Raw genomic sequence first — 12,015 nt, 5'->3', positions numbered from 1 at the left:
TGCTATTAGAACGTGGACTGACCCCCGTGCACCCCCCACCACTCATCAAGCAAAATATGATTTTCAGGTACCCTTATACCTCCCATTCACGAATCTTTTTGTCGCCAAAAAATAAACTGAAGCATTTTTGTATTTCTTTGGCTACTTTTTATACCTCGTTGAGGCAAAAATCATTTTTTTTTTATAGTTTTTTTTTATTCTACGAACTCCTTTCTACAGAACGAAGTGAACTGAGATGTTTATGTATCATCATGTAGCCCGGTGTCTTAGCTTTACAATGGTACCATGAAAGTTGCTGTAACACTTCGGGTTTTGCGGTAAAATTAAAAAAAAAACGTACCCCTACCTTGCCGAAAAATCGCAGAAATTGACATATTTTTCAATGTCAAAACACCTAGAGTATTAATGCTTCAGTAAATATGGCTTATTTGGTAATTTCTGTTTAGTATTATAACAATTTCTACTTCTGAGATTTCTTTTGGTGCATTTTGGCGATTTTCGTAGTCAGAATTTATCAAAAAATGCAAAAAATGGGATTTTCGATTTTTCGGTAAAAAATTCACATAAATTCGACTCTACAAGTTATTGCTCAACTAAAATGTCTCAAATTTGGTATCATTTGATAGATAATTTAATTGTCTACATAAATGAACCACGAAAAACTAATTTTCAAGAAAGGATTGTAAAAAATTGTTAAAAATATTACCCCTACCCCCAGAAAACTGGTCTCAGTATCAAACAGAATTCTTATTCAAAGCATTTTGATATCGTAGAACTCATATTTCAGGCATTCATAATTAAAATAATGATGTTCCAAATATATCTGATCAATTAAGGCGCTTAGGTTCTCCTTTTGGAGTAACAATTACTATAGAATCGGAAAAAGGGGAATTTCAGAATTTTCTTCTATATCACCAGATATTGTCTTTTATTTTAGATTACCGTAATTTAAACAAGCTTTTGTGTGATATGATACATTAATATAGTGTCTTAGCTTCAAAATGAGCCTACGTAATAAATATTTGAACTATCCAAGTCAAGTCGATGGAAAATTGCCACCCTTACCCATGAAAAAAATGCCTCAACATGAACTAAGATGTTAATTTTTGGCATATAACCGGTGTACAATAGACATTATGGGTACTATTGTTTTAATTATTGATGTATCCAACATATCTTTACATTTCAGGCGCGTATTTTCAGTTTCAATGTGACAATAATAAATAATAAATAGTTTTTCATAAAAAGAGGAATTTTCGGATATTCATTTTTCCTTCTATTTCACCTATAATTGGCATTTTTTTTCAAATACCGTACTTCAAACAAGCTGTTGTATATTCAACTGCAAATATGTAGGGTCTTAGCCTTGTAATGAGCCCTAGTAATAAATATTTGAACATTTCTTAGTCCAAATGTTGAATACATCGATAATGAAAACAATAGTACCCAAAATGTCTATTGTACACCGTTTATATGCCAAAAATTAACATTTTAGTTCATGTTTAGGCATTTTTTTCATGGATAGGGGGTGGCAATTTTCCACCTAACTTGGCTTGGAATGTTCAAATATTTATTACGTAGGCTCATTTTGAAGCTAAGACACTATATTAATGTACCGTATCATACAAAAGCTTGTTTAAATTACGGTAATCTAAAAAAGACAATATCGGGTGATATAGAAGAAAATTCTGAAATTCAGAACATTCCCCTTTTTCCGATTTTATAGTAATTGTCACCCCAAAAGGAAAATCTAAGCGCCTTAATTGATCAGATATCATCATCTTAATTATGAATGCCTGAAATATGAGTTCTACGATGTCAATATGCTTTGAATGAGAATTCTGTTTGATACTGAGACCAGTTTTCTAGGGTTAGGGGTAATATTTTTAACCATTTTTTTGAAAATCCTTTCTTGAAAATTAGCTTTTCGTATTCAGTTATGTAGAAAATTAAATTATCTATCGAATGATGCCAAATTTAAGACGTTTTAGTTGAGCAATAACTTGTAGAGTCGAGTTTATGTGACTTTTGACCGAAAAATCGAAAATCCCATCTTTTATATTTTTTGATAAATTCTGACTACGAAAATCGCCAAAATTCACAAAGAACCCCAGAAATGGAAATTGTGATAATACTAAAATACCAAATCAGTCATTTTTTTACTGAAGCATAAATACTCTAGGTGCTTTGATATTGAACAATGTCAATTTAAACGATTTTTCGGCAGGGTAGGGGTACGTTTTTTTTTCATTTTACCCCATAACCCTAAGTGTTACTGCAACTTTCTTGAATTCATTGTAAAGCTGAGAAAATAGGCTACACGACGATACCTAAACTTTTTAGTTTGTTAACACGTGCTATCCCAGGAGGGCTTAGGTGCTCATACAATTGAGTCGCAAAAAGAATCCGAGAATATTCCTTGGCGACAAATTGATTCGGTAATGGGAGGTATAAAGGTACCTAAAAATCACCATGAAGTTGATGAGTGGTGGTGCACGGTGGACCCTCCCAGCCCATGAACTATATAGATTAGAACTTAAAATATTTTTTGTTGCAGTTCGTTTAGATAAAGGGTAAAATTTTGAATCGTTTGTAGACGAGTTCAACAACCCTATTAGCTTTCGAAACATTGGCAGTTTATGATTTCAAAAGGAATTCATCTCTAAAATTTAGTAATTTAAGAAAGCTCAGATAGCTTGTCGTGACTACATTTCCGTGACCAGAGGATCATTCTTAAAGGCTCATCCACACCAAATTGAAATCGGTCTCTGGGTTTTCGTGTAATTCAAGTTCATGGCATGAAAAGGGGTGCACTCGATTAAGGCTTACATTGCCATTATACGTTCATATACTATACACCTCTTGATAGGTACGGTGAATGATTGGCACGTCTATACAGCATATGCCAATCAGGTTTATCGCCAAGTTATTGGGATTCCCATGGTCCGGACCAATTGTGCATCTCTTTCTATACTGTTACGAATCACAATTTATGGCTACGATGAACACAGACCCTTCCAAACAACATTTAGAAGAAAACTTAATAAACACCTTTATATATCTGGACGATATTTTGGCTCTAAACAACGATTTCAATATTTATACTAAAGATATATGTCCTGTATAGCTGTCTGTGAATAAAGCTAATTTTGATATTAAAGAATGTGTGTTTCTTGATCTTAGTTTTCATACCGATAATGGTAAACTTAATTAAAACTAGAACTTACGATAAAAGGGATGGTATTTCATTCCCTATTGTCAACTATCCGTTTTTAGATGGCGACGTCCACTTGTTACCATCATAAATTATGGTGTTTCAATCGGTTCAGTTTTCTCTTATTTGTAACAATGTTTCCGATTTTAACGAAAGGAATCTTTATATAACCGGGAAATTACTGCATCAAGGTTTTTCGACCGATACAAGGAATTCGTTCTCAAAAAACAGATGTACTTGTAAAGGATTAACACGTGCGGGAATCTCTCACCCTTTGTTAAACGGTAATATTCTACAGAAAGCACGGATATACTAACCCAATAAATTAACTAAACTGTTGAATAGGCTCAATCGTAAGGGATATAAGTAAGACATTGTTGTCTAAGGATAGCATTTTGTGGTATTAACATTGATTCGCTCAAAGGGTCTTTACATAGAAATTAACCACTATATTTAAAAGCAGTTTTTAGCATGACATGAGTTGTGTCCTTCTTGTATGACTTATGATATACCGTGGTCCTCAACCCCGTCGAAGAATTGGGATTGATTTTACATACGATGGGGACGTAACTTTTTGTAGGTTTAACCTGGTCTGGAGCTGGCATGTCAATTAACTGCTAGTATTCCTTAGTTTGTACATTTGTGTAATTTATATTTAGTTTCTTAATTTCCGTTGTAACAAGGGACACAGACATTTTTTAACTGATTTTTTAGGTGTGTTTGTTTAATATGCTGCCCCGAGTGGCCAGATTTAAAGAGGGAGGTTGTAATCACGCCAAATCGCTTTAACACCGCCGTATGTCTTGCGCCTGTCCAAAGTCAGGAATTTCTTGCCTCTGTATGTCTTGTTTCGATTTCACCTTTAGTTCATTTTTGTTTCTTGACTATATATGGGCAACTCTTTCGCTGCACCTGATGGTTTGGGGCCAGCTGCAGCCTGCCTTGCAATTATGAGGACTTCCTCGTCGTTCATTGAAGACTAATGGAGAGCTTTGGGCTGACATTTTCATCCCGGTGGGGTTGTTTTCTCTTTGACGTATTCACCATACCTATTCTCTTTATATTATGAATAAAACCCTAATCAAAACTATGGCTTCATTAAACAATAAAAGTGCAAATGGAAGTTGCCCAATGAACGTATCAAAACTGATATTCTAACCCCCTGGTGCGATAAATTAACCCCCTTGTTGAGATAATATAACCCCATGGCTGTGATATTTTAACCCCCCATTATGATATTTTAAGCCCCTGCTGTGATATTTTTACCCCCTCCTCCCATGCGATAAATTAACCCCCTACTGCCATAATTTAACCCCCTCTGGGACGGATTCAGGCCGGGTGTGGTAGGTGTGCGCCCCCATTGCAATTAGCAAAGCGTGGGTTGTCAGGGGTAGATTAATGCGGTTTTTGGTTGAAACTTTAATGTCTCCCCAATTTCACCACAAAATATATCTACATTGCACCCACTCTAGTAGAATTTCAAAAAATTAACCTAAAAATTTTTTAAGATATATGATATTTTAACTTCAGGGTCAATATTTCGCAAGGGTCAAAATATCATATTACACTGGGTAAGTTTGGTCACCATTGGAGACATACAAAAAATGGACATGGTGGAGGCCAAAACATGTTTCCCATAGGTTTTATGGCATTTTGAGGGGCTGCAGCTACCTGAGCCACAAAAAATGTAGTTTCAGTGGGCATTGAGATAGTAAACCCTATCAAATTTCAAAACATTGACACCTGTGGTTGCACAATCAGATCTTGAAGTGTTGATCTTAGAAATTGGCCAATCAGATGCTTAGAGAGCCTCTGGTGGCCACCTTGTTTGATCAAATGGAACTTTAAAGTAAAGCTTTTAAATATGTCATTTCTACCAAGTTTCGTTGAAATTGATTAAGGGGTTTTCATGTAGTTGAACAAAATGTGATAAGTTCAAGGTCAACACTGAATTGATTGAAGCAAAGTGATGGCATACATTGTGTAACTCACTGGGACCTTTGGTCCAGGTGAGCTGAAAAAAAAATATGAAGGAAATAGCACCCCCTCCTCCCAAGAAAAACTAATAAAAATTAATAAAAATGATATTTCAATTCCTTTCCGATTTTTCATAATTTTCTTGCCTTCTTTAAAATAGTGCATTTTAAAAATGCCTTAAATCTAACTGATATACATCATCTTGTATAAACAATGTAGTTCTCATTTACACATTTACATGCAAGTACCCAAAAATGGTAAAAATAACAAAAAATGGGCAATTACTCTTACATGGGTATTCATATCAAGTTATGTTTCCATTAGTCAAGTACTGTAGTTTCAGAGGAAATGTTTATTCATATGCAAACAATGACAAAGGACACCAAGTGAAGGCAATAGCAGGTGAGCTGAAAATGATACATTGAAAAATTATTGCAAATCAAACATGCATAGATCAATAAACATGTATATACCAAATGATTTTCATTCTTTATTTTTCACTAACTTGTGTGGACTAAAAATCCACTAGAATACATCATACCAATTAAGTACACTTGGATCTACAAATAACGACCACAGGTGCACAAAATAATTACTGTCACAGTGAGTACGAAGCTTTGTACAATTCAAATGTTGAAGAGAATTACAAATATAATTGTTTAAGCATAGAATTATGCATCCTTCTGAAATTCATATCAATGTGATCATTTACCTTTAATCACAAATCTTACATTTTTCTAACATTACTCTAATGCCCCCTCTAAGAATTCATAGCCATCACGAGTATCAATGACCGAATCTAGATCTTTCCTCTGTAGTGTTTTTCGTTTACTGTTCAGTGTACTTGTAACAGCATCTTTTGAAAGTCCGGCAATAAAAAGTTCCGTTGCTTTTGCAATAGCAACAACTGCTTCTTGGCTTGCTAATGTTACATCTGGGTCAGTTTTCATAATAACTTTGATCCTGGATAGTGGAAGCTGTATAATTCGATCATTACATGGTAATTTTGACCTTTTTTCCGCATTCTCTGTGCCTTCAGGGAAATCAGGTTCGTGACTCTCCTCCTCTATGTGTGCATTGTCTGCGATCTCTTCGGTACCAATATTGTCATTATGCTTGTATTCAGTGTCAATTGAATTTTCAACTTCGATCAGTGATATTTTGGCTGACAAATCCTCCCCAGCTGATCCTACTTCTCCCGCCATGGTTGTTAAATTCGGAACAAATGTCGTAGGCGAATGTGTCTAAATCCGGACTAGAACTAAGTACAGCTCGACCTTGGTGTCAACAAGTTAATAAAAAGGAAATATTGCGCTTAACATTTCATCTCCATTTAAGTTTTAAATCAAAGAGAAATTTCTGTTGTTATAATACAGAAACATGAAATTCGGATTTTTTTTCAATATCCGAGATCGAATAAGTTAGACTACAGCATTTTATATCCGGTCTAGAAAATAACCTTTGTTTCACCCACTGGCAGCCCATGGAAACAAGAGTTCAGAATTTTCGGACTTTTACATGACCTTTGAACTAAAATCAGACTTCCGAACGGTATTTTGTGAAAAACCATGCTGTCACATTAGGGGGGGGGGTCGCCTGAATTTGAGTTTCGTGTACTCACATATGGACATATATTCCACCAAAATGTAAGTGACACATTCAGGTGAATACAAATGAACCTGAAAATCGTAGTTTGAGAAAATTTTCTCCATTGTGTTTTTTATCAGCAGCTTGCTTATGAACTTCGGCATATTTGTCGCTAAATTAATGTTTTATTTGAGTATATTTTTTCATTTCGACCATGGCAGTTTGTTTTTATTTCAATTGTTTGCTATATTTTCTTGTTTTTATATTTTTATATATCAAAAAATTGATTAGCAAAATGAACGAACATTAATGATATGCATTCATTATTGTTTACAGTGCCGCCATGATGAAAATACAAATATTTTATTTAGCTCGAACACAGTTACAATAATGAAGAATTATGATAAATAACTTAAGTGTTTATCATATACCATGTATTTGTTTATTATAATTTGTCTAAATCATGTGTTGTTGCCAGTAAATGAGCGCAGTTCAAATTACAGGAGATGTGGTACACAAGAAACTTTCTTAAGCCTTACATGTGTACTGTATACATGTTCCATAGTCCATACAAACATTTTTATTAAGACATGAAGAGTTGTCGTTGAGTCAATGATTGTTGATTTTCATTTAAATGAAACAGTCTATGATACAAACTTGTTGAACATGATGAGGGTAACACATACAAAACCTTACAAGAATCTGTTATTTGTGTATACAATACCCCATATTTCATTTTTGAGAACAAAAATAAATTCATGTACAAGGTCAAGGAAACTCCACTGAAACAAGTATTGCTGAACAGTTGACCAAGAGCAATCAAAAGCAATATTTAATGTTCCAATGTATTGTACATGTAAGCCATATGAGAAAATTTCATACATAACTTGAAGTAAACTACATGAATTGTATGATTTGGAAATTAATCTAAACATTAACATATACATTTGTATGACCTTGTATATGACACAATTTTCAATTTTTTAAGAAGTTTATCGTGCTATTTTTTTTTTTTACTTTTTTAACAGATCCATAAATACAAGCTGTTGACTTACATTGTATATCAGTAACTAAGGATAAGGAACTAGTTTTATCAGTCATCAGATTTCTTTTGCACAGTATGTTGTCATGAACATGTACAATTATACCATAGTCATCACAGCATGATAAAAGTCTATCCATGTTGATTTTCAGTATCTCTTTCCAGATTAAAAGGAAATATGTTTTGATATTTTCCAGAAAATTTTGGATGCAGCCGTCATGTTCACCTACCAATGATACAAGTTACCAGACAAGTCATACATAACAGGAAGCTCTGTTCAAATGAAGTAGATAATAGATTGTGTAGGTATTTGAGGTTCTGTATACAATATTTTTATGCCTTTTTTTTTGAAAAAAAAATTAATATTGATTTGGGGTGTTCCAAAGGTAGGAACCACCTCTTTTGTTGGGAAATGTTGGAAGTAATGTGGAAAATTTTTGCAAAAATGAGAAAATTAATAGCTTGGACCCCCACTTTCAAAGTCTTTTGATTGTTCACTAGAAACTCTCATTAGTCAATTTATTTTAGAAATGTATTTGTATTATTTCTACATGTGTAATGTAGATAGATGCCATATGTGTTTATCACTTAAAATGTAGCACTATAGTTCCCATGACACTTACATGAAGGTTGTAATATAGACATAATATTTTAGCATAATGGGATGTTTTGTTTGAAGAAAAAAAAACATCCAATGAGCCTTATAATGTAGTGTTTACTTAGAGGTCTACTTCAATACAGGATTCATGAATCACAATAACTTTTAATATGAGTATTACGTACATGTATATTTATTACTGATTTTTATACTTCCAGGTCATCCATGGCATATATATGACCGAAAAGAATTCATACATGTATAATTTAGATGATCTTCAATGCTGTTCAAATCTCTGCTTGCACTGTAATGAAAGCTGATATGAAGCTGAAGTTTGAAAATAAATATTTTCAAAATCATATTTCTTATGCAAATGTACAAGGTTTAAATGTGTTGTGCTTCAAAAGTAAAAGTCACTTTCATACATGTATACAATATCAGCCATGTATACTTCTTGACAGTACCATCCTGGAATACAACCTAGAATCCCTTGCACTGCAAGCTGTCACTCTATCAACTGAGCTAAAAAATTACTTCATTGTTTTCTGTAGATTAAGTTGATTATGGTCTTTTGTAAATAGTTATACTTTATTTGTTTTGGGGCCTTTTTATAGATTGCTTAATGGTATGTGGTTTGCCCATTATTGATATCCATGTGGTGATTTCACTTGTAGAAGCTTAATCGTTACTTGCTTTGTTTTTTGAATGACTATCTCATTGGCAAACATAAATGGTACATGTATTTAAGTTTTCTACTTATGACAAGTGAGTGCTAAGTCTTTCACTACTTCTCGAACAAGTAATTTTGTGTAACAACTATTTGGCTAAGCAACTGTTGATTCTGTGAGGTAGCACTATGAAACCGCCACAAAATGTCATAATAGTAGAGTAGTATAAAGCAGGATCATTTCATACAGTAAAACATTCTTGTCCTGAAATGCAAGAAATAATTGCAATATGCATTGAAACCACAACCAATCAATGAAAAAAAAAACAAGTTCCATGGGTAAATAGAATAAAATATAAACATTCACAGACATTAAACATTTTGAAAAAGAAGGATTTATTATTGAATTTTGAGCTAATCATAATCATGCCATGTACTTGTACCTATAATTTACATTGAATTGATCTGAATTCATGGTTTCCTTGTATAAACTCTACAAGACTGGTAATTGTGATTTTTTTTGTTATCAAGTTAAGAGAGATGTTGAGGTGAGGATAATCATACCATAAGCTCATGATGCACCTGTTTAATAGGACATCTTATCGAATGATAATTATTAGTCAACTGTGCTGGTAATACCTGTTCATTGATTAGAGGGGGTTGGCACACCTCCTTTTTACCAGAAAATTAGTCATTTTCATCTGTAAAATTGACAAAACATGGAAAATAATGTGTTAGCATCACCATCACTTTGGCTTGCACCCCTCCTTTTCAAAGTATCTGGAGCCGTCCCTGTTCACTAACCTGTAAATAGCTTTCATCATATTTTGCTTTAACCGTCTAGCATGAAACAAGTTGCCTGTTGTGAAACTATTTTAATATTCTCCATAAAAGCAATAAAGAAATATATATATATATAAAAAAAACAAAACAATGCAATGCTTAGGTAGCAAACCATGTTGTACTCCAGCAATGCTAAATGTTGTCTGGCAAGCTATTTTCTGACTTAGTGCCATCCTGGGGTATAGAGGAACGGAATTCCAATCTCTTAAGTTGTAGGAGTGACCGGGACGGATCCAGGATTTTAGATAGGGGCGCACAGTAAAAATTCTGCCGAGCGGAGCGAGTGACACAAATTTTGAGGTTAAATTTTTGAAACATTATAGAGTGGGTGCAATGTAGGTATCTTTTGTGGTAAAATTAGAGAGAAATTTTAAGTTTCAACTTGAAATCGCCTAAATCTACCCATGACAACCCATGCTTTGCAAATTTTTAGGGGTGCACTCCCCCACCAGAATACGCCTCCGAGTAACCATGTTAATTTTTATGAGTGGGGTCGGGGCTAGGATCACATTTGAAATAGAAAGGCAGAACAATGATTTATGATTTTATATAAATATAAAGATGCAAGATGCAATGGGCGAAAAAAAGGTTCTGGTTTGAATATTACATAAAAAGATCCAGGACACAAAATTTGACTATAAAGCCCCCTTTTTCCCCTTACGATTCAAATGGATATAGAAATTTATCATTATTTACTTGGGAGGGGGGACTGGTCATTTTGAAATCATATAAAATTTTCTTGACCCCCCATGATATTTTCTTATCCCCCTTAAAACATTTTTTTTTTAAATGTGATACCCCCTCTTAAACATGCGTATGGAGTTTTCATATACATGTAACAACTCCTACATTATGCCAGAGCTTGCCGAAACTACGCAGAGTTTTTGTATCGCGCTAGAATTCTAACAAATAAACTTCTGGAACAGGATTGTGTTGCTACAAGATTGAAGTCATCCCTATAGATGTTGTATGTTATGGTGTCATCATGAAATCGTGGATCGCTATGGTGTATCCATCTGCGCCATGAAAACTGAATTGTTCAACGTGTCAACTCGGACTCCACTAAAAACTGGGAGCATGGACCAGGTGCACCGGTAGGGTAAGCGTCCTCTGCTTTTCTAGAAACACCCGCCGAGTTGCTCATAAAAAGTCAAGTCCGGGGTAGACAAACGAGGAAAGGAAAACCATGACCCGTTGAATAAATCAGTTTTCATGGTGTTGATGGATACACCATAACGATCCACGAGTTCATGATGACGACAATAAAACTTCTGTAGTGATGACTTTAATCTTGTAGCAACATAACCCTGTTCCAGAAGCCTATTTGTTAGAGTTCTAGCGCGATAGAAAAAGTCTGCATAGTTTCGGCAAGCTCTGGCATAACGTATGAGTTGTGATATGAACACTCCATACACAGGAGCCGAAGGGATGTTGCCACAGATGAAAGGAAAGTTGACAATTCTGAATGAAAAGTCATCACGTTTGTCGTAAAGTTTTGTCAATAGTTTTCCTTTACCATCGATTTCTAAGTGTAGGTCAAGATATGAGGCTGACTTCACAGTGTCTGTAGTATCCTTTATCTCAAGTTCTTTTGGGTAGATGCAATGTATCAAATCCCCGAAATTAGGATTGTTTAAAGATAACACGTCATCTATATAGCGGAAACTGAGATTGAATGATCTAGCTAAACAGTATTCTTTCTTTCTGATCATATCAGCTATAAAGTCAGCCTCATAAGAGTGAAGGAATAGGTCAGCTAGTAAAGGGGCACAATTTGTTCCCATTGGAATGCCGACCGTTTGTTGAAAAACACGTCCACCACACTGGACAAATATGTTGTCGATTAAAAATTCCAGCATTTTGTAAACATCTTCCTCTGTATATTTGGAAGATGATTTGGAATTATTTCTTACAAAGTATGAGGAATCTCTACCAAGAACTATATATTTGTATCTAGGTGTACCATCTTTTTTGGAAAAACAACGATGTATAATGTTTTTAAGTCGGGATTTTAACTGAGTATGGGGAATAGAAGTATACAGTGTTGAAAAATCATAGGTTTTAATGCTATTATATTCAGATAATAG

The 12,015-nt window shown here is 34.3% G+C and overlaps 1 protein-coding gene and 1 long non-coding RNA gene across 2 annotated transcripts; one reads left to right on the top strand and one right to left on the bottom strand.

The window, feature by feature from the left end:
- Window positions 1-5,668: 5,668 nt before the first annotated feature.
- LOC148623269 (DNA polymerase epsilon subunit 4-like) lies at window positions 5,669-7,936 on the bottom strand. Its single transcript, XM_088564989.1, has 2 exons — window positions 7,834-7,936; window positions 5,669-6,468 (listed from the first exon to the last, which is right to left on the bottom strand). Exon 2 carries the CDS (start codon window positions 6,394-6,396, stop codon window positions 5,935-5,937), a length of 462 nt encoding a protein of 153 aa, XP_088421115.1. The 5' UTR covers window positions 6,397-6,468; window positions 7,834-7,936; the 3' UTR covers window positions 5,669-5,934.
- LOC148623268 (uncharacterized) lies at window positions 6,749-8,777 on the top strand. Its single transcript, XR_015919402.1, has 3 exons — window positions 6,749-6,837; window positions 7,115-8,122; window positions 8,637-8,777. It is a non-coding gene; the product is annotated as an uncharacterized LOC148623268 (long non-coding RNA).
- Window positions 8,778-12,015: the final 3,238 nt, after the last annotated feature.

Source organism: Perna viridis, chromosome 2 (assembly GCF_037379345.1).
Source record: "Perna viridis isolate PV_CMFRI_1.1 ecotype Kerala chromosome 2, ASM3737934v1, whole genome shotgun sequence".
Taxonomy (NCBI): domain Eukaryota; kingdom Metazoa; phylum Mollusca; class Bivalvia; order Mytilida; family Mytilidae; genus Perna; species Perna viridis.
The sequence above is the reverse complement of the archived record's forward strand: the minus strand, read 5'-3'. Positions and strand labels throughout refer to the sequence as shown.